This window comes from Anomaloglossus baeobatrachus, chromosome 2 (assembly GCF_048569485.1).
Source record: "Anomaloglossus baeobatrachus isolate aAnoBae1 chromosome 2, aAnoBae1.hap1, whole genome shotgun sequence".
Lineage (NCBI taxonomy): Eukaryota > Metazoa > Chordata > Amphibia > Anura > Aromobatidae > Anomaloglossus > Anomaloglossus baeobatrachus.
Genome location: NC_134354.1, coordinates 661,422,549 through 661,446,159, shown reverse-complemented (window position 1 = coordinate 661,446,159; position 23,611 = coordinate 661,422,549). Strand labels below are relative to the sequence as shown.

At 43.3% G+C, this 23,611-nt stretch overlaps 1 protein-coding gene and 1 long non-coding RNA gene across 2 annotated transcripts in view; one reads left to right on the top strand and one right to left on the bottom strand.

Annotated features, from left to right (window-relative positions):
- Positions 1-23,611, top strand: part of LOC142290506 (uncharacterized) — a 200,121-nt gene that overhangs the window by 91,657 nt on the left and 84,853 nt on the right. The gene's annotated exons all lie outside the window — the stretch shown is intronic.
- On the bottom strand, positions 13,880-18,287 carry LOC142290505 (inhibin beta B chain-like). The gene is made up of 2 exons (XM_075334468.1): positions 17,507-18,287; positions 13,880-15,368 (listed from the first exon to the last, which is right to left on the bottom strand). Exons 1-2 carry the CDS (start codon positions 17,874-17,876, stop codon positions 14,623-14,625), a joined length of 1,116 nt encoding a protein of 371 aa, XP_075190583.1. The 5' UTR covers positions 17,877-18,287; the 3' UTR covers positions 13,880-14,622.

Below are 23,611 nucleotides of genomic sequence, written 5' to 3'. Positions count from 1 at the left end.
GAGAGTCATTGGCTACGCCAGTAGGTCCCTGCGGGACAGCGAAAGAAACCCCCACAATTACAGCTCCTTTCGACTAGAGCTCCTGGCCCTAGTGTGGGCCATGACAGAGAAATTTGCTGGCTTCCTGACAGGAACCAAGATCCAGGTCCGGACAGACAATAATCCTCTGGCCCACCTTGAGAATACCAAATTGGGAGCCTTGGAACAACGGTGGGTGGCTCGCCTTGCAAAGTTTGACTTTACCATCTGTTATCGCCCTGCTACCGAAAACGCAAATGCGGATGGGCTGTCAAGAGTGACGGTGGAGACCCCAGTGGGGGATCTCGACGAACGATTAGAGGAGGAAGAAACGCCAGACTTTAGCAAGTTTGGGCCCTTGGTGGTTGCGTCCCAGTTGAGTAGGCAGGCTTGCACACTGCCCCGGTCCCTGGGGAGAACCAATGAAGAATGGGGACGTGCTCAAGATGCAGACGAAGGGCTGCAACAGATGAAACACTGGGTAACTGAGAAGCAGAAGCCAAGCAAACAAGAAAGGGCTAACCTGGACGCCGAGATGAAGAGTGTCTTACACCAGTGGGATAGACTGGAAGTTCGAGGATCAGTGTTATATCGTAAGAGACAACAGCCAAAAGATATAGAAGCAAGATGGCAGGTGGTCATCCCCGGAAAAATGGCTCAAGAGGTAGCTAAGGAAGCTCACGAGTTTGGCGCTCACTTTGGACCTGCAAAGACCTACCAATGGTTACAGCAGTACATGTACTGCCCCAGGTTGGAGTCTGTGGTGGAAGAGGTTTGCCGGCAATGTCGAGTATGCGACCTTGTTAAAAGCACCGAACAAAGGGCACCCGTTCAGACCATACAGACCAAAGAACCGCTAGAACTGTTGATGATTGATTATCTCCTCGTGGGACACTCCACTCGGGGACTACAATACTGTTTGGTTATGACCGACCATTTCTCCAAGTTCGCTGTAGTCACCCCGACTAGAGATCAGACTGCTGAGTCGGCGGCACGGGCCATCTGCCAAGACTTCATCCGGGTGTATGGATGCCCGAAGCGGATCCACTCCGATCAAGGTGCATGTTTTCAAGGCAAGGTGATGGAGGAATTATGTCGTATGTATGACATCGAGCGATCTCGGACTACACCTTACCATCCCCAAGGCAATGGAGCATGTGAACGCTTCAACCGAACTCTACTTCAAATGCTGAGAACATTAGAGGAAGATAAGAAGGCATGTTGGCCGGATTACCTGGCAGAACTGGTCTGGGCCTACAATAACCGAGTTCACTCCACTACAGGTTACACCCCATATCTACTGCTGTTTGGAAGAGTTGGGCGAGAAATCATCGAGCTGAATTTGGAACAGCCAGAGGATTTCATGGAACGAACTGTCACTTCGTGGGTGAAAGAACATCGACAACGATTACAGATGATACGTCGGTTGGCTTGTCAACAGCTACAGAAGAAAGAACATATGAGCCCTAAACCGATTCAAGAGATACCGCTTCAACCTGGAGATCGAGTGTTAGTCAGAGAGAAACGCCCCAAGGGTAAACTGAGTGAAAGATGGGAAGTTCAACCCTACAAAGTAATCGAACGGGTGTATGCTGACGGCCCAGTCTACAAGGTGCAAATTGAGAATGGAGCGTCCTGCCCTAGAGTACTACACAAAAATATGTTGCGACCATGCCGGTCTAAAGCTCTTTCTACGCCAAGATCTCCTGCAGTCTCTGCCCCACTCCCTGAACTTACGTCATCTGTGTGTGAAGTCGATGATGACTGGTGGACAGTCCCCGATGCAGGGGGGATCCTCAGCCTTCCGGAAATGGAGATCCCATGGATGAGCCTCTACCGCCACGGGAAGAAGAGACCAGCCAAGATTCCACTGCAGCTCCCGCAGCAAATGTTCCTCCAGAAGCTAGTCAAGCCGGGCCTGATAGTCAAGATCTTAGAAGATCTCAGAGGTCTACTGCAGGGGTTACACCAATCCGATATGTTGAACAATGTACTAGGTCTGTTGTACTGCCATTGTTGTCTCCTCTACAGGTTTGAACCTTCCTTCAAAACACAGTGGGCTCGAAGCTGTGATGGCCGAGGACGACCATCATTAAGTGGGGAGGCATATTGGGGAAGTGCTACTGCTATGGACAATAAGAAACACACTGCCACTTTAAAAGACAGAAACCTCCCCGTGTTGAGGGGTAATGGAATGTTCTGCTCCCCCTGCAGAAAGTGTGCTAATGGACAGCCTGAGTGTAAGAAGAGAAGTGAGTTTCTGTTTTGATTTTGAAGCGTGTGAAGGAACACACAGCTGGTGTGTCTCAGAGGATTGCAGTTTTTCTTCTGAATCGAGAGAGAGACTTGCAGATAACAGGGAACCAGCGAGGAATCTGAAGCAAGAAGAAGATTTTGATCTCCTTAACCCGGCCCAGGAGAAGTGCGCACCTTCAGATGAGACTGTTGTTGGGGGCCCCTGGGACTGGATCCACGTCCCCAGCATCACTGTGAGTTGAATATTGTGCACATACTAGGGGCTAAAGTAGGCTTCAGTAGGTAGAACACGGCATCCGTGTGGCCCGTTTAGCAGAGGCCAGAGAGGTTACGTGCAGAGTAGCATTGTACCTGACTGTTTTTGTGTTTCTTGAACCTGTAATAGTTGGAGCACCGTGCTATTGAGCGGACCAGCTAGAGAATACAAAAGTGTTGTTAAATCCCGTTTTGCCACTGTATACCCCGTGCCTGAACCTGCCTTCTCCACATCTTTCCCCGCCTGTTAATAAATACACCCTTTTTGTTCGCACCTCGTCTTGTGTACTGTAACCTACTCTGCACTGCGGTGGTCCTCTCGGCCATAGCTTCACCAACATGCACAAACATACACAAACACGCACGCACACACACATGTTATGCTCACCTTACCTTCCTTTCTATCGCCGGCCTCCCGGTTCTTGTAGTTTGCCGGTACATGATGTGTATCAGGTAACCATCGCGACCGATGCAGGAGCTTCCGCTGCCAGAGCGCTGACGTCAAAGTCATGAGCCTCTGATTGGTCAACGTGCTGCCTTCGAGAAGCGGCTGACAGCGGACGTTCCTCCATCGTCGCGATGGTTACTCGATACACATCCTGTATTGGCGAACTACAAGAACCAGGAGGCCGGCGAGGGAACGGAAGGTAAGGTGAGCATAATATGTGTGTGTGCATGTTTGTGTTTGTGTGTGTTTGTGCGTGTTTGTTCAGACTGCAAGAGCGGGTCACAGCACTGTGAAAGTACGGAACTGGAAGTGTGTGCAGTGAGTATTTGCTCATACAGCAAAGCTTGCTCGTAAACTGAGTTACAAATTTACAGCAAGCTTTGCTCGTATAGCGAAATACTCACAAAGGGCAGCCATACTGTCCCCCTCCTGAGATATACGTCCCTTTCTTTGTATATATTTCCCCATTTAGGTATATATGTCCCATCCTGGGCCCCTCCTGCTATATACATCCCACTCCTGGGCACATTCTGGTATATACAGTGCCTTGCGAAAGTATTCGGCCCCCTTGAATTTTCTAACCTTTCCCCACATTTCAGGCTTCAAAGATAAAGATAAAAATTTTAATGTTATGGTGAAGAATCAACAACAAGTGGGACACAATTGTGAAGTTGAACGAAATTTACTGCTTATTTTAAACGTTTATAAAAAATACATAACTGAAAATTGAGGTGTGCAATATTATTCGTCCCCTTTAAGTTAGTACTTTGTAGCGCCACCTTTTGCTGTGATTACAGCTGCAAGTCGCTTGGAGTATGTCTCTATCAGTTTTGCACACCGAGAGACTGAAATTCTTGCCCATTCTTCCTTTGCAAATAGCTCGAGCTGAGTGAAATTGGATGGAGAGTGTTTGTGAACAGCAGTTTTCAGCTCTTTCCACAGATTCTCGATTGGATTCAGGTCTGGACTTTGACTTGGCCATTCTAACACCTGGAAACGTTTCTTTGTGAACCATGCCATTGTAGATTTTGCTTTATTTTTGGGGTCATTGTCTTGTTGGAAGACAAATCTCCGTCCCAGTCTCAGGTCTTTTGCAGACTCCAACAGATTTTCTTCAAGAATGGTCTTGTATTTTGCTCCATCCATCTTCCCATCAATTTTAACCATCTACTCTGTCCCTGCTAAAGAAAAGCTGGCCCAAACCATGATGCTGCCACCTCCATGTTTGACAGTGGGGATGGTGTGTTCAGGGTGATGAGCTGTGTTGCTTTTAGCATATCGTTTAGCATTGTGCTCAAATAGTTTGATTTTGGTTTCATCTGACCAGAGCTCCTTCTTCCACATGTTTGGTGTGTTTCCCAGGTGGCTTGTGGCAAACTTTAAATGACACGTTTTATGGATATCTTTCAGAAATGGCTTTCTTCTTGCCACTCTTCCATAAAGGCCAGATTTGTGCAGTGTACGACTAATTGTTGTCCTATGGACAGACTCTCCCACCTCAGCTGTAGATGTCTGCAGTTCATCCAGAGTGATCATGGGCCACTTAACTGCATCTCTGATCAGTCTTCTCCTTGTTTGAGATGAAAGTTTGGATGGACGGCCGGGTCTTGGTAGATTTGCAGTGGTATGATACTCCTTCCATTTCAATATGATCGCTTGCACAGTGCTCCTTGGGATGTTTAAAGTTGTGGAAATCTTTTTGTAACTAAATCCGGCAGGAGGCTCACAGCAGAGAGGCAGGAACCTCACAGCAGGGAGGCATGAGGCTCACAGCAGAGAAGCATAAACCGCGGTAAAACCACACCCGCATTTATGCCGCAATTTGCCACGGTTTTGCCCCGTTTTTTCTGCAGGTTGGTCCCTGTAGTTTTTTATTATTATCTATGGCATAAACCACAGGTACCTGCGGAAAAGAAGTGACATGCACATAAAGGCTATGTGCACACGGGACTTTGTACCTACGGATATATACGCAGGTACGACTGCAGGTTTCCCGCAGCTGCTCCCTGGAATCCGCAGCTATACATAGCTGCAGGATTCCAGCGAAATTGCTGTGGTAAACCTGCGGACATTCGTGCGATTTACCTGCGGAAGTCCCAGCTTCTATCTCCATAGTGGAGAGGCGGGATATCCGCAGGTATTTCCGCAGGAATAATTGACATGCAGTTATGTGCGGCTGCGGGACATCCGCAGCATGTTCCGCAGCCGCACATACCGCAGTATGGACACAGACACTCCCCATGTCCCATAGGATAACATGGGGAGTGTCTGTACTTGCTAAAACCTGCGGATTTATCTAGAAAATCCAGATAAATATGCAGGTTTTCCGTGGCAAAATCCGCGGTTACAGAGTCCCTTGGGCACATAGTCTAATTTCGCATCGAAAAATCCACTGGTAAATCTGTAGGTATAAAAAAACGCAGTGCGCGCACAGCATTTTTTTTATACCCATAGGTTTTGCTGGGGATTGACTGCAGAAATGTTAGACACATTTTCTGCAGCAAATCTGCGGCAAATCCGCGGTAAAATCCGTGGTAAATCCGCAGCGTGCGCACACAGCCTGTGGTTTTTTACCGCAGGTGCGGGATTCTTTCAGAGGGTCCAGATTTTCCTTGAGAAAAAGTCACTTTCTAGTGTGCACATGGCCTTAAGCAGGTTTTCTCCAGATCTCAGCTGTGTAGCTGTGATCTGGAGAAATGGAAGAGCGATCCGACTGCTGATCATTATAGTCCCCTAGGGGAACTAGTAAAATAAAAAAAAAGTTAAAATTTTTTTTAAAAATAAAAAAAAAATAAAAAAGTTAAAATCACCCCCCATTCGGCCCATTGAAAATTGAAGAGTTAAAAAAAAACAAAAAAAAACAACACATATTTGGTATCACCGCGTTCAGAAATGCCTGATCTATCAAAATATAAAATCAATTAATCTGATCGGTAAACGGAGTAGCGGCAAAAAAATTCCAAACTCCAAAATTACTTTTTTTGGTCGCTGCAAATTTTGCGCAAAATGCAATACCAGGCAATCAAAATGTAGCATCTGCGCAAAAATGGTACCATTGAAAACGTCAGCTTGAGACGCAAAAAATAAACCATCACTGAGCCACGAGTTTCGGAAACTGGCGCAAAAAGTGTGCCTTTTATTTGGACAAGATTATGAATTTTTTTTAACCCCTTAGATAAAAGTAAACCTATTCATGATTGATGTCTTCAAACTTGTACCGACATGAGACATCACAACAACACATCAGTTTTATCATACAGTATAACGAACATAGTAAATAAAATATCCCAAAAACTATAGTGCGATTGCACTTTTTTTGCACTTTTTCCGCACTTGAAATTTTTTTACTGTTTTCCAGTACAATACATGGTAAAACTTATGGTTTCATTTAGAAGTACAGCTCGTCCTGCAAATAAGACCTTACATGGCAAGATTGACGGAAAAGTAAAAAAGTTACGGCTCTCAGAAGAAGGGGAGCAAAAAACCCCAAAAAGCGGAAAACCAGAAAATCACCCAGGGGTGAAGTGGTTAAGCCGTCAATGCCGCTGAGATTACACGACCTCTGAGGAACCCAAAGGCTTTGCTTTCTTATGATGTCACAGTTGATGCAAAAGAAGGAGGCGCAGTAAATTATCTTCTTTAATGTCAATTTCTAAACTGAGTATATGACTTTGCCTTCAACACATTAAAATGGCAGGAAGCCTTATGCTAAATGGCATTATTACTTGTTTCCTGTTGGAAAATTTTATATATATATATATATATATATATATATATATATATATATATATATGTAGAGAAAAAACCAGAATGAAACAGAGATTGCCTTATTCTCTCGCCAGTTTCCCATGCTGGTACTAACCTGATTTCAAACTGGACAGGCAGCACCTTTACAAATGTGGACAGGTGCGTATCTGTACGTGATGTAAAATATATGAGAAAAAAGGAAGTCGCACACTGAAAAAACAAAATAAATTCTACCTAAAAAATATTACTGGAGGTATTTAGAATATTATAATGGTCATTGTTTTTTTCTCTACATTGTATGTAACAGGGAGTGGTGCTCTGTTTGCTGGATTTGCACTCCAGCTTCAGGCTGCTTCATTAGCCTCCTTTTTGTTCACCAGCTGATCTTGTAGGTTTTTAAAACCCAGAGAAGATGCAGTGTAGTGTAGGACCCAGTAAAGGAGGCTGCCGTGAAGAGGCGCTGGGCTGGTATTACAATGGCCACTAAAATATTCTAAAAACCTCCATTAATGTTTTTTAGGTAGAATTTTTTTTGTTTTTTTACAGTGTGCGATTTTTTTCTCATACCAACATATTCTGCATCAGTGCACTGAGATTATGACTGCTCACATCACATGCCCCTTAATTAAGCTCATAATCTAATTTCCCTGTTTAAACTTTCGCTGTCTACAAACACAAGGGGATCATGTCGACTGGCCGACCTTAAACGTCAACTGTGGTCGTTTAATGGCCTGTTTTGGCAGGAGAACCATTGCACGCAGAATTATCACAATCATTTTGTGCATATAGAACATTATTTTATCATCAGAGCATCTACTGTTTACACAGAACAATGTGCTGCCAAGAACAATGATTTGTAAGCTTGCTTTAAAGGGAACCTGCCACATCAGATAACACTGGCAACCTGTACAACCTGTAGATATAGGGTAAATCTGCAGGTTAAAAGCATTAGAAAGTTGCAAGGCCATCGTACTGAAAAAGTGCCTCCTTGGAGAAAATGACCTTAATTTCTCCAGGGAGCCGCTCTGATTAGCCAGGGTGATGAGACATCATCTGTGCCTCACGCCGCAATGATGACATCACATGAGCTTGTCTAATCAAAAGCTGCTGATCCCAGAAGGTATGACATTTAAGAACCTCCCGTCCTGGTCTACTGGCCGATGGACCAGAGTCCTGCAAATCAATCTGCCCATCTCTAAGGAAAACCATGGATGTCTGAATGAGGCCTTATTCAAACAGGGTGAAATCAATAAGTGAGCATTACTGCAAATGCTTGCACTGATATTTATCTGACTAAGTGGTCCTAAGAAAACAAGTACTCCAGGTAAGGTACTAGAGGAAACCCACACAAACAGACAAACAGATGGAAATCATACAATCTCCATATAAATTGTATCCTTGACCAGATATGCATCCAGGACCCCAGTGCAGCAGTGCTAACCACTGAGCACTAACAAATTCTGCAATAAGCAGGACTTACAGGACCTTTTCACTGATCTGATTGGATCACAAGATGGCACAATTCGGCCATCTTTATTGTCTCTGCTCCCCTCCGATGCTTCAGTAGCCTCAGAGAGTGCACAGTTCCAGCTGGGTCAAACTGTGAGTCTTCAGGGAGTCAGGGGGCAGGAGAGCGGGGCGCTCCTGAGAAGAACTCCTTATGCATTTTTTACATACAGCTGCATATTCTCACTCAAAATACAGTTTTCTGTAAGACTCTTCCAGCTATGTCCTGTTCACGCTGGATTTCCATGATAAGGTAAGACAACAGGAACAAGGTACATATTACATCATACTGATTGTTAAAGCAACTAGAGAACCAAAAAAGGCTTTTTTCCTACAGATAAGGTTAGCTTAAAATACTTACCGGGGGAGGCCTTCTCCAGGATATTTTTTTATATTATATGCATCCTTTGTATAAAGATAAGGTTATGACAAAATCAACCATACTCCCCCATCCTCCCTTCTGCTGTGCCATTGCTGCGTCTCCACCACTGCACCTGGTCTCTGTTGAAAGGGCTGCAGCACTGATGTCACAACTAAAGGACATGACCACCACAGTCAATGACAAGCTGACTACATGGGCAGAGACTGGCTGCAGCGATGATCTCACAACTACAGCTTGTGACCACTGCAGCCAATCACTGGGATCAGTGTGGTCATGCTGTTGACGTCAGCACAAGACTACAGAGCCCAGTGATTGGCTGAAGCAGTCACATGCAGTAGTTGTGACATCATAGTTGTAACCCTGTCCAGCTGCAGTAACAATAAGGCAGCACTGGAGAGGCAGGTGGTAGAAATAGGTTGTTTTTTGTTTTTATACATGGGATGCATATAGCATAAAATAGGATCTGAGATAACTCATTTAATTACAGTGATCACCATTGTACTCTATGATTAATATAATAAGTTTCATAGGTAGTGGTTGATGTTGAGTGTCACAATACAGTATGTAAGCAAAGCATTCCCAGTAACATCTGAGAACACTGGTTAAAGATATTAAGAAAATGTAATGCCACTTATGACTTCTAGATTGACACCTCACGCACCAGAAACACGGCTGTGTGAAGGAGGCCTTAGTGATATAAATTTCACCAGAAATGTTTTTGAATTCCTGACGTTTGATGTTCAAGGTTTGGGTTCAGAAACCAACTTCCAAAAAAATAAAGTTCGGGTTCGAGGTTCGAGTGAGTTATGAGTGCAAACCACTGAAGTGAGAAGCGCTGTGCTTGGGTATGAGTGACGCTCAGCCCTGTGCAAGCCGCATGCAGTGATTGAGTGGCTCACACTGGGGGTAAAATCAGCATGATCAGATGTAATGCGCAAACACAACAAATAAATTAATTAATTGAAAAAGCCCACCCACCCTCTAATGGAAGTGATCTGCTTATGGCTGGCTGTATGTGTGCGGAGACTCGAACTGCCAATCAGTGATTCCGAACCTCCTGGGATCAAGTTCGGACCAGTGGAGTTTGGTTTGTTTTCTATCAGCGAATCGAACCTCCAAAGGTTTGCTCATCTTTAGGCCGTTTTACACACAATGACATCGCTACCGAGATGTCGTTGGGGTCACGGAATTCGTGACGCACATCCGGCCTCGTTAGCGACGTCGTTGTGTGTGAAATGCATGAACGACCGTTAACAATCAAAATTACTCACCATATCGTTGATCGTTGACGCATCATTCCTTTCCCGATTATCATTGCTGTTGCAGGACGCAGGTTGTTCGTCGTTCCTGCGGCAGCACATATCGCTACGTGTGACACCGCAGGAACGAGGAATATTACCTTACCTGTGGCCGCCCGCAATGAGGAAGGAAGAAGGTAAGTGGGATGTTCGGCCCGCTCATCTCCGCTCCTTCGTTTCTATTGGACGGCCGCTTAGTGACGCCGCAGTGACGCCGCACGAACCGCACCCTTAGAAAGGAGGTGGTTCGCCGGCCACAGCAACGTCGCTAGGCAGGTAAGTATGTGTGACGGGTGTAAGCGATGTTGTGCGCCACGGGCAGCGATTTTCCCGTGACGCACAACTGACGGGGGCGGGTACTCTCACTAGCGATATCGATATCGCTGCGTGTAAAGTGCCCTTTATTCATGACTGTAGTAACATTTCTGGCGGTGATATACTCTAGTTGTAAGATGCGCCTAATTTATTAAGTGAATGAATTATGTGCACAATACTCCAGCGGTCCCGTTCATTAAGGCTGGTATGCACAATGCCAGTATTAATGAATCAAGGCTGCTTTACACGGTACGACCGATTGTGCAATTTCACAATCGATCGTACCCGCCCCCGTCCTTTTTGCATCACGGGCAAATCGCTGCCCGTGGTGCACAAAGTCGGTAACCCCCATCACACGTACTTACCTCTCGTGCGACCTCGCTGTGGGCGGCGAACATCCACTTCCTGGAGTGGGAGGGACGTTCGGCATCACAGCGACGTCACACGGCTGCCGGCCAATGGAAGCGGAGGGGCGGAGATGAGCGGGACGTAAACATCCCGCCCACCTCCTTCCTTCACATAGCCGGCGGCGGCCGCGTGACGCAGGTGAGCTGCTGTTCATCGTTCCGGGGGTGTCACACGGAGCGGCGTGTGCTACCACGGAAACGATGAACAACTAAATTAAACGATATTATGGAACCTAGCGAGCAGTACACGACTCACGATTTGTGAGCAATACTGCGTCTCTAGGAGGTGTCACACAGGCCAGCATCGCCAGCGATGCCGGATGTGCGTCACAAAAACCGTGACCCCGACGATCTATCGCACGATAGATTGTCTGGTGTAAAGCAGCCTTTAGACATACAGTTTTAGGGCTCATGTAGACGTCTGTTTTTTATCTTGTGCGAGAAAAACTATTTTTGAAATCAGACTTTGACCAGAGCGTGGTCCAAGTGTCATCAGTTTTTCTCGTACATGGAGATAATAAGTTTTTCTACCTTTTCCTTTCTGACTGTGAAAATCAGGCTGTAAAATCAGATATGTCTGTACAATCCACCAAAAAAAATGTGAATGACCGCACAAACTATCACAGATGTGAGTGCTATCCATAAAAACCAAGGATGGGACTCATACATGAAAAGTGGAGATCTGAATGAGCTTTAGAACCGAAGATCTAAATTACTTCACTGTTGATTTCCATAATGAATAAAGTAATGCTCTGCTTACCAGTGATTCATCATCTGGGCCAAATTTATTAATACAGGTGTTTTGTATCATGCCAGTGATAATGAAATGGACCACTGGAGTAAGGTGTGCCTATTTCATTAAGAAGTGCACATTACTTAAAGGGAACCAATTACCAGGATTTTTGTATATAACCTAAAGCCAGTGCTATACTGGCACTATCAGGCTGATTCTATACATACCTGTAGCGGTCAGCTTGGGTGTTTAGGTTTTGAAATCCAAGAAAGTAAAGTTTATAAAATCAGCTGCTTCTTGAGTGACAGCAGCTGATGATCAGATAATATCTTGGGGGTATTCATAGTTATCCCCTCCCCCCCTCCCTCTTTTAGAATCAGCATAGGTATTATACAATCGACCCAGCAGGACCTGTGGTGACGTCATACCCATGTGACCAGAAGGGGAGGGGCCTCAGCTAACAGACAAATGATGCTTCCTTGTATCTGCTTTGTTGGCTGAGGCCCCGCCCCTTCTGGTCACACGGGTCCTGCTAGGTCGATTGTATAATGCTTATGCTAATTCTAACATGGGGAGGGGATAACTATGACTTATGGGCCAAAGAGGAAGTAAAAAAAGGTCTACAGACATTACAGCATGGGACCACAGATAATTCTTTCTTTGAGGTTAAACATTTTTTTAACAACTGGCAGGAAAATGTTTTACCTCACAAAAAGAATCAGCTGTGATCCTGAGAAGTAATGTTTATATACTCTCTTTTTTTACATCCTCCCCTGCCCAGGAGCTGTGGTATGATCAGACCATGTTCCTGTTACGGTCAGACACGGCCATTACACAGTACACAGCAGGGACAAATATATAAGATTATCTAAGCACATGAGCATTTTTAGACACATCCAATTGTGTAAATTATTATTATTCAAAGATCCATTGATTAAAATGAAATGTAAGATTAACTTTGTTAGTTGGGAAGATCCCTTTAAGCGGCATGTACTTTTTAATGTATTTTGACCATCTGACTTCAACATGCTCCCTCAACAAGGCTGGCATTGAGCATGCTGGTCTTAAGGAATTTGAACCTAAATGTCCCTATAGACATTAAAATCAGCCACTTTTGGTAGGAATAGCTGGTCCAGTAGGCCGGGGCCACATGGGGATTACTGCGATCCCCTCGCATGACACTCGGCTCACGCTGGCAGTACAGCAGAGCCGAGTGTCATGGGAGTGTCCCTGCAACTGAGGTCCGATCGTGCGATCGGACCTCAGCTGCGTGGGGTGGGCCGGCTCTGAGGAGGGGTGGGCCAGCGCTGCGGAGGGGAGGGAGGGATTTATCTCCCGCTCTTCTCCGTAGCCGGCTATTGCCATTCTCGACCTGAATTCGCAGTACATCTGTGTACCGTGAGTGCAGTACGATTTTTCTTTCGCCCCATAGACTTGAATGGGTACGAGAGAAAACAGAATCGCATTACACCCGCAGCATGCTGCGATTGCTTTCTTGGTCCGATTAAAGGCCGCTTTACACGCTGCGATATCAGTACCGATATCGCTAGCATGTGTTCCCGCCCCGATCTGTTGTGCGACACTGGCAAATCGCTGCCCGTGTCGCACAACATCGCCCGGACCCGTCACACATACTTACCTGCCTAGCGACGTCGCTGTGACCGGCAAACCGCCTCCTTTCTAAGGGGGCGGTCCGTGCGGCGTCACAGCAACGTCACTAAGTGGCCGCCCAATAGAAGCGGAGAGGCGGAGATGAGCGGGACGTAACATCCCGCCCACCTCCTTCCTTCCGCATTGTGGCCGGCGGCAGGTAAGGTGAGGTTCCTCGTTCCTGCGGTGTCACACGGAGCAACGTGTGCTGCCGCAGGAGCGACGAACTACTTCGTACCTGCAGCTCCAACGATAATTTAGAATGTACCCCCATGTCACCGATGAGCGATTTTGCACGTTTTTGCGACGATGCAAAAATGCTCATAGGTGTCACACGCAACGGCATCGCTAATGCGACCGGATGTGCGTCACAAATTCCGTGACCCCAACGACTTCGCATTAGCGATGTCGCAGCGTGTAAAGCCCCCTTTAGGCTGAGAAAATAATTGCTCATGTGTGCTGACACATAGGCTAATATTGGTCCGAGTGGAATGAGATTTTTTATCGCACTCCACTCGCACTGATTTTCATGCCGTGTGGCTTAGGCCTTATGTGTATAGTATCCTCCCAAATTTCCCCCAACAAAAGATGTCTATCAATGATATCTGTCTGATTTTGTTGTTCCTTGTAGATAATTTGTTGTCAACGCATAAGTATTCGGCCAAGGGGTCACATTTATGCACCAAATCCATCCTTACTGACTCCAGAGTTGTAGATCCAGCATTTCATGTATGACATTATAGTCTGTCTCTTGCTTTGTACTTGGATTCTTACTGGCTATTTCCTCCAAGTTCGTTATAAGGGAATCAATTCAATAAGGAATACAGTTTCTTAGTTTTATGTTTGTTTATTAAACAGTGCAAAATAATAAAAATAATTATATTATACAAATAAAATATAAAATACAAGTTAGTTGTGCTAAAGAATCTATGAGATGCTTGAAAAAATACAGTTGAGCACTTAGTAATGACATTCAGTTATCGTAAAGTGACACATGCAACGGTTCTGTGTGATTGGGACATTGCGTAAAATGTTCATGAAGGCTCCATTTTATCTTCTAGATTTTGCGTTTGGCACTAAAATGTAACACGATAAAATCTGGAGAGGGTCTGATAGTCTCTCTGTTTTCATTTAGAACATTGGGTGCTTAATCTTTGGTAGTGTTCATTACATTGATCATATTGTTATTGGAAGAATACCTTGTATTTGCTTTATACCCACAGAAAAGCATGGGTGATACATTACGCATCAAAACGTCTCGGAAAAACGGGCTGATCTTAGCAATTATTTGTATAGAGCACTTTAGAAATTGAAATCTTAACCCTATCAAATACTTGATATGAGCAACAGTGTCACTCTATTCGCCGAGACAGTTTTTCTACATAAGTCCCAGTGTGATGGATTTGTACAGTCATGGGTATAAAGCATTTGTAATGAAAAGTCACAAAATGATCCAGTTGTCAAGTATCATGAAGCCACACGCTAATCTTCAAGATTCCATGTGTGTTCCGCGAGATAGTTCATTTCTGCAGTCTTTTTTCTGCAAACACATAATGCCTAAGAGACAAGCCAGCTTCTCTCTTTTTTATGTCAGTATGGGCGTACCCTTAGCTACATCCACATGCTTCCACGATCATATCGGGAATGTCAGTCTTAACAATGTTGTTATTTCTATCAAAGTAAAGCATGGACAAAGGACGTCTTTTTGTGGGAACACAACAAGAACTCACTGCGGTATGGATATTGTTGGCTTTAATGAGATTGAAGACTGTGGTTTGGAATGAGGCAGCCATGCCGGGTGCACCAGCCACATGCATGGGGCAAAGGCCCATGCAATAGTTTATTTGGTATCCCTCAGGTTTTATAATCCAATCATTCCACCCAATGTCTTTAAATTCTACATAATAGTCTTTCCGGCAGCAGAGGTTAGAATTCTGGTCACACTTGAGACTTCTCTTTGAAGCGTGGTGGCTTCGCTCTCGTACCTTTGCTTGCGCTACGAGAAATGGTTGGTAGGAATCATTGGTATTGACGATCACTGGCATATTCTCACATCCCTCGCAGTCAAGTTCCAGTTGTAAATTTTTATTTCCATCATCAAAGAATGTCTGCAGCATTTGTTTTAAAGAGAACGTTTGCCAACCAGTCCATCTTGGCTCCAGATATTTCTCATGTAATAAAACACGTGAACTTTCGGAGTGCTGCACCATATACAATTTAATATTCTGATTGGCTTGGTGTGTCCTGTTGGACTTGAAGTAGACCCAGAGATGGGCTTGAAGAACATGTACATTTTGTTCATTATCTCTAGTAAACTGGAAGGTCAAGGTTGTGCTTGACTTGTTACGGTTTTCTGTAGAAAGAAGAAAAAGGTCCATTAATTTATATTATTTAGTCATTATTTACAAATATTTGCAAAGTGTGGAAGATCAATGAGCTGTATTTTAGCTAATTTATGGAAGTGAAGGGATATAACTAATACCAACTTTTTAAAGGCATTTTTTTTTTTTTTACAAAAATGATTACACCAGACACTGGGTTTAGCGGTATCGATATGATACGAGATGTGCTCTGGTCAATTATTTATTTGGGTTTAGCGGTTGTATGGGGGACACAATCTGACAACCCCAAATAAATAACATGTTGTTAAGCCAGACATTTTGAGACAGGCACCAGTATGAATAAAAACCCTACCTAAAGACACAGAATTCCCCTACTTTCTTTCAAATAAAGACATGTTGCATCACTGCTGTTAGTATAGTTTGTGTAAATACACTCCCATGGATTTCTAATGCTGCTCATAAGGTTAACATTGAGGGTTATGGTTATGGCAAGGCTCAATAAGCTTCCTAAAAGTGAACCTGTCAGGTGTAATATGCAACCAGAATCACAAGCAGTTCTGGGTGGATCCTTGCCTAACTGTCCCTGTATCTAGTAGCATAGATAAAGAGAAAAATTATTTCTAAAGATCCTATATGATATGATAATGAGCGCAGGGACTAGTCTCAAGGGTGTTAGTTCCTGCACTCATTCCACCCTCTTAGCATGTTAGCACACCCACAGGGGCGTGCTAACATGCTATTCAATGCTCACTGCCAGTGATGACGCGTGTACCTGTCAATTACTACAGCCTCAGATGCCGGGCAGTGCGCATGATCAGAAGTATCCGGCACTTCCAGGCATGCGCACTAGACCTCTCTGAAGTCGGAACGTGTACACCTGGCTTCATAGTGCGGTGACCTGATCATGCGCAGTACCCGGTGTCTGAGGCTGCAGCAACAGACATAGGTACGCATGTCACCGCTAGTGATGACCCCGGCAGTGGGCATTGAAGAGCATGTTAGCACGCCCCTGTGGGCATGCTACCATGCTAAGAGGGCAGAATTTGTGCAGGAACTAACACCCTTGACACTAGTAACTGTGCTCATTAGCATATCATAAAGGAGCTTTAGAAATACTTTTTCTAAAGATCTCTTTATCTATGCTAGTGTATACAGAGGCAGTTAGGCAGGGATTAGTAATATGTACACAGACCTGCTCGTGGTTCTGGGTGCATATTGGACCTGACAGATTCCCTTTAACATCTGCTTCCTACCACACAAGTGGCAATTTACTTGTAGTTTTATTTTTGCTCATTCCGCGTTTTCTGTTAAATAGTGCACACCCTTCTATATCCATTAGATGTCACTGCTGTTTGGTCATTAAGCCATGAAACAACAATCTTAAATCGAACCGTGCCATCTTTTATTAATAAGAAAAAAGTTGTAATTCTTATTTAAGGCAGGATAATGTATTTCATGTTCCTCTACATTCTGGACTTCATGGCCTACCATAAGCTCTGCTTCTGTCATATAAAATAGATGACATTTTACAAGTCGTAGACTCTTGGATTGCTTAGTGAGTTTACTACAATCTAAAGCCTTCCGAATAGCATTGATAGGGTAGCACTAAGTAAATAGACCTCCTAGTGCATCCTGACCCGTACTGTACAGTGTTGTGTCTGGACGGTTGGTATGTCATAGTCTACTGTACTGTTTGCTACATCCACTAGCTTCTCAGTTGACAGGCCATCTTCATACCATAGATTTCAGATGTAATATATTAGACAATGTGGTGACTTTAACATTTAAAGCAACTCTATATATTTACGTAAATTCATTTTTACAGAGTGCTGCTGTATCCCTTTGTTTCTCATGTAGTTTTAGCAATTAGCATCGGTTCACACTTGTGATATATTTGGAGATACAGTTGTTTGGTTAATGCCAACTTGTTTAACTTTTGTTTGGATTTTATACTACAACATTGATTATATTGTATTTTACAGTGTACTTACTACATATTGTGTTATTGCATTTATATCACGATTTCTATTACTTTTACATCGTACCCGTGACCCCTATGCTGTGATTGTATGTGAATTATAGTATTAATATAAAAGATTATAGGAAATAAAGTATAGTTATAAAAAAGTTGAAATGATTATATTCTTACCTGTTTCAGCAAAGCTGATGATCTCGTAGCTTTGTTGCTCCGTCTCATAATTCTCAGTATTACTGTCCCAGCTAGGAGACCCAAAAAGACCATCCATTCTTGGCTTGGTTAAGTGTAGTCTGCGCAGAGCATTGACTACTGCTGCTCTAGGAATGGGGTGTGTGATGTTTGGTCTTTCCTTTAGATGTAATTTCTGTAGTATCTGTTGCTTGGCCATCTCCATCATGGCATCTTTGTCTTGTACCCCACAGGATGGGCATTCAGTTTTTCTACCAGTCTGGGTGGAGGCGGCCCAAGCACCTAGTATAGTAAGCAGGTAAAAGCAGATACCTTCTTTGTGGGTTCTTGAAGCCATTTCACCAAAGTTCATTTCATAAAAGGCAGGAAAAATAAAGTTGGAAGCTGTCAACTTCTGTAAGTCTCAAGTGTCTTTCGCCAACACTTTCTTCAGCTCCTCTGCAGTTGTGGGTCCTGCGCAGCGAGCATCCTGCTTTTATCAGAGACCTGGTCCAGCATTAGCTGTCATGTGGCTATTGAGTCTGGGATTAACTCCAAGACACCCCCTGTCAGATGATAGGTCAGAGATGCAGAATCACAGTTCTAGAGCTCCAGGTGGATCGGACTGGTTGATCTTGACCAGTCCTTACCTGATTTTCAATGAGTCAGTGAGTGAAAATTGTAAAGTCTTCTGAATCATAAGTTCTTATAAGCTACTTACAAATGTAGAGTTCTGCAGCTCAGATACCGAGAGAGGTCCAAGAATCACAGATAGGATCCCTTCAATGTGTAGCTATTGTAGCAGAACAGGTAAAGTTAAACACTTTTGAATTCCACTAAGCCTCTCCCTCCTGTTACACTGCCCTATATACTGCAGCTGGTAATTACACTCGCCTCCTCCCCTTACTGCTTCAAGCTCTCCTAAAGCTTTTGTCCAGGGTGTTAAATATTATTTGCCCTTTTGGCACAGTTGGTCATTTGGAAAGCACTGCCCTCCCTTATCATGTATTGATTGCTTCACCTCTCCACTTTTATTTACAGTCTCCCTCCTTTTCAAAACCAATAGCCACGTGGAGAACAAGGTGCTTGTCCCTGGGCAGGGATGAGTTATCCAGAGTAAGGTTGATGCAATAAGGAAGGATTTAATCCCCTTTGCACGAAGCAGAACTGTCTGTCAGTCCTGAGGACAGCGAAGTTCAGGAGCCCTAATGAAGACACCATGCCTGTGTTTTCAGGTGTAGTAAACTTTTTCATCAGTGCAGAATACTTCAGAGCAGTAGGCTAACCCATGAATGTTACTAGGATTATGACAGTTTAGATAGAAGTGAGAATGCACGAGCTTAACAATTTCTGGAGCTCCCATACAAAAAAATGAAGAGAGCCATTACATCTTAACAGGACATACACTGGAGATTAAAATTAGAGAACAGCACACAATTTCCTAAATGTTAAGGTCATTGTGTAGTCCTATGTGATTATATCCTAACATGAGTAAACTAGCAGTATTTTAAACTTATTTCATAAATTGATTTTTTCAAAAGCACGTAATAAAAATGTAAATAAAATAAATGTAAAAGAACACTGATCAAAATTAGAGAACACGTTTCGTTACCTGCAAGTTATTGCTGTTTAATCTGGCACCTGGTGCTAATTTCCTTAATTATCTGACAAACCCTATGTAACTGACAGCCTAACTTTCCAGTTTGCACTGACTTTGCAAAAATGGTGTGCTGTTTCAATTGACTGAAACCCTCTAGCAGCAGGTGGTCCAGATGATGGGCAAAGAGGTGACCCTATCAGCCACAGCAAGAGAGGTTGGTCATTTCAAGTCTGTGATTTTGAGAATATTGCTTCTTTACAACATCAAAAACTCTTTCAAGTTCCCCAAGAAGGCTGGTCACCCTTGACAGACAAATGCAAGAGAGGACAGAGAATCTCCATGGGTAATCATTTCAACAACACAGCTGGAATTGCTCACAAATTCAGCACTGAACAGGGTAAGGATCTGTCTCATCATACAGTGTCACAATGTTTAAGAGCATTTGGACTGAAAGCCCACTCTGCATGACCAAACCTCTCATTAGCAGAAAGAAGCAAAAGAAGCATGTTGTGTGGACAGAGGAGAAGTGGTCCACAATTCATTTTAGTTATGAGACCAAGTTTAATTTATTTAGGTCTGATGGGAAACATTATTTTCATTGACAAAATGGAGAAAGACTAAATCCAAAGTGTGTTGAGAAGTCAGTAAAAGGTGGTGGAGGAAGTCTCATGGTTTGGGGAATCTTTTCTGCAGCAGGAGTTGGACCTCTCATACAGCTACATGACAGACTGAATTCACGTGTGTATCAGAACCTTCTTCAACAACACATGATTCCTTACTTGCGATCATCACACTATCAGTCCGTAATTTTTATGCAAGACAATGCCCCCTGTCACACAGCAAAACGAATAAAGTAGTTCCTTGAACCAGAAAACATTGACACAATGAAATTGCAAACCCAGAGTTCTGATCTAAACTCAATAGAAAACTTCTGGAAAATCCTTGGTGACAAAATTATGGCCAAGAAAACCACAACAGTCAAAGAACTGGGGAAGAGACTGGAAGAAGAGCGGACCAAAATCACACCAGAGCAGTGAGAGAGGATAGTGATGTCCTGTGGCTGCAGATGTGCTGAAGTCATTCAAAGCAAAGGCCTGCACACTTCCTACTGATTGGTGACTGTTGTTAACTTAAAAAAATGTAGTTATCTTTCTTTGTACTACAGTCATTGCTGTTCTCTAATTATGATCATCACATTTTGGACAAAATAAAGGTTTATGTTTATTAAACTTTGGTGCTTTTGTAAAACATTTCTAGTGACATGGTGTACTCCTTATCAAATAAACCTTCAAATGTTGATCAATCTAGATTACATTATTTCATAAAAAAGCAAGTGATTATGCATTGTTCTCTAATTTTGATCTCCAGTGTACTTGCGTGGACCCTAAATTGAGCAAATCTTTTGAAATTCGAATTCTCCTGCTTAATTTATACAAGAATTATTATAAAGCCTCCCATTTCCATGAAAAGACATGTCTTACACTGTAAAGTCTCCTAGGACTGTACTGAATACCTTTCAGGCTCTTTCATGAAACACAAGCCTTAGTAATGTGAAAGGGACCTCAACATACACTACTCACAAAAAGTTAAGGATTTTTGACTTTTGGGTAAAATTTGTACTAAACATAAAAAATTCACGAAACAGTGATATTTTATCATGAAAGTAAAACATTTAAATAGAAGCATGCAGTGGTGATTTCCTCATCTCCAACAATTTATTGAAACAAAAGCTAACAAAAGTGGTGGGTATACCCTCTGGAAAAAAAAGTAAATGTCTCAATAACTTGTCATGTGCGCTTGAGCATAAATTACAGCGTGAAAATGATGTCTCATGCTGTTCACAAGTCAAGTTATTGTTTGCTAAGGCATGGCATCCCACGCTTCTTGTAGGGTGGCCCTCAGGTCATTGAGGTTCTGGTGTACAGAGTTACGAGCCTCTACATGGCAACTCAGCTGATCCCATACGTTTTGTATGGGATTCATGTCTGGATAAAGTGCAGGAACCTCCATTTGAGGTACCTGTCCAGCAGCCGATCCCTAATGACGCGACCTCGACGATCTGGAGCATTGTCGTCTATGAAAGTGAAATTAGGCCTGTGTTGTTCATGAAGAGGCACAATGATTGGATTATGGTTACTCAACTAGTAGGGGCTTGTCACTGTTCTATTGACAAAGTGTAGGGCAGTTCTGTATTGACTAGACACACCTGCCCACACTGTAACACCACCACCACCACAGGCTCGTCTGGTGATCACAGTGGCTGATGCATAGCAGTCTACTTGATGTCTCCAACATCGTTGGTGCCCATCATATTTGCTCAGCATGAATTGACTTTCATGACTGAATAGTACTGGTCCCTTGTCCAGCAACATGATGACGCCTTGCAGGTCATCTAGTACACAAATGAAGCTGATGTAAACTGTTTCTAATGGTGTGATATGACACTGGAGTGCCTCTCACCTTCCTTAAATGTGCCTGGAGTTGTGTGGCATTCATCATATGGTTCAGAAGGGAATCTAGATAGTGAAAGGAAGGTACAGCTCACAGCGTAGTTGTAGCGATAGTGTGTGAAAGTTATCAAACACTGAAAAACTGTATAGAAGTGTATGTAGCAGCACAGAAGTCAAGTTTAGTGTATGAGGAAAAGACAATAATACAGATTTAATAGAGATGGATAAAAGGGTCAATGGATTACTGGCTACTTTCCATTTACTAACAAAAAGTTAGATATATTTGGCTTTTGGGTGAAATTTCAGGATCATCCTAAAATGCACTCTGACCTTTTCAAGTGTACTTAATGTGACCTTCTCTAAACTTTTGGTTGCACATATTCAATTGTTCAATGTTTCAGTACTTTTTGCACAACTTGATGTTCACTAACAAGGAGCTTAATGGCAAAATTCACAACAGGTGTTTGATCCATGATCACCCAATAAATCTCGAGGTTCAATTAGAATTGGTATTTAAACAGTCCTCCATTTTTACATCATTAGACGAAGATGATACCCAACAATTAATTAACAGTACCACACCATTGCGAGGCTTCAAGCAAGAGTCATGGAAAGACATATAAGTAGATATCCTGTGGCCACATCCCACACTGATGACCATTTCATTGTGACCATGATGTCACCAAAGGTCCTTCAACTGCAGGAGTCTAGAGGAACTGAAGTGGAGACTGGCTGGTATGCAGATGGAGCATTAGGTGGAAAGTGGGGAAAACTCAGCAATTTTTAAGAGCTCCCACTCTTTTAACTTGAGCAGTCTTAACTTGGGAATTTCTATTCCCAAGTTAAGACTGCTCAAGGATCTTTGGTGACATCAAAATCATGTGACAACAATGTCACCAAAGGTCCTCTAACTGCAGGAGTCTAGAGTAATGTAAGAGTAGACAAGCTAGTATGTACCATATGTGAAGTGTATTTATATGTGTATGTGCAGTGTGTGGGATTACAGGGATATATTAGAATGTCATAGCCTGTTTTTATATGCTATTGTTTTTTAGACATAATGTCATTGAACTCACATAGTTTCTGCTTTATATTCAATTTAAGGCATATATGACATGGTACTATACTGACCTTCATGTGTCAGGTTTTAAAATATTTTACTCTTTCATATAAACTGGCAATCTACAGTCAGGGCCAGAAATATTTGGACAGTGACACAAGTTTGTTATTTTAGCGGTTTACAAAAACATGTTCAGAAATACAATTATATATATATATAATATGGGCTGAAAGTGCACACTCCCAGCTGCAATATGAGAGTTTTCACATCCAAATCGGAGAAAGGGTTTAGGAATCATAGCTCTGTAATGCATAGCCTCCTCTTTTTCAAGGGACCAAAAGTAATTGGACAAGGGACTCTAAAGGCTGCAATTAACTCTGAAGGCGTCTCCGTCGTTAACCTGTAATCAATGAAGTAGTTAAAAGGTCTGGGGTTGATTACAGGTGTGTGGTTTTGCATTTGGAAGCTGTTGCTGTGACCAGACAACATGCGGTCTAAGGAACTCTCAATTGAGGTGAAGCAGAACATCCTGAGGCTGAAAAAAAAGAAAAAATCCATCAGAGAGATAGCAGACATGCTTGGAGTAGCAAAATCAACAGTCGGGTACTGTTACGGGGGGCTGTCTGATAAGAACCTAAAGGAGTATCAGACAGTCAGGGTCCACCGTGCAAAGACTCTGCTGCAGACTATGGCAGAGTGCAATACCTCTGTTAACTCACAGAAGGATATAATAAGTAAGTAAAGCAATTCCTCCCTTACTTGGAGGGTGTGTGGAATGATCTCTGTTAATAATCACAGAGACAAAGGCAATGTGTGCGAAATGGCACCTACCTAGGTCCGCTCTTCTAGTGGTGCAAAAGAGACGAACAGCAGCGTAAGCCGCACAAAGCTCCTACCTGCGTTCGCTCCACTAGTGTGCGAGGACACGAACCACTAGATATGGCACCTGCCTAGGTCCGCTCTTCTAGTGGTGCAAAAGAGACGAACAGCAGCGTAAG

Bases quoted from the DNA above. Each gene is read 5' to 3' on its own strand.
- LOC142290505 (XM_075334468.1), bottom strand. From the start codon at position 17,876: ATGAACTTTGGTGAAATGGCTTCAAGAACCCACAAAGAAGGTATCTGC. The intron at 15,369-17,506 runs GTAAGAATATAA...TTCTTTCTACAG, and splicing joins CATCAGCTTTGCTGAAACAG to AAAACCGTAACAAGTCAAGC.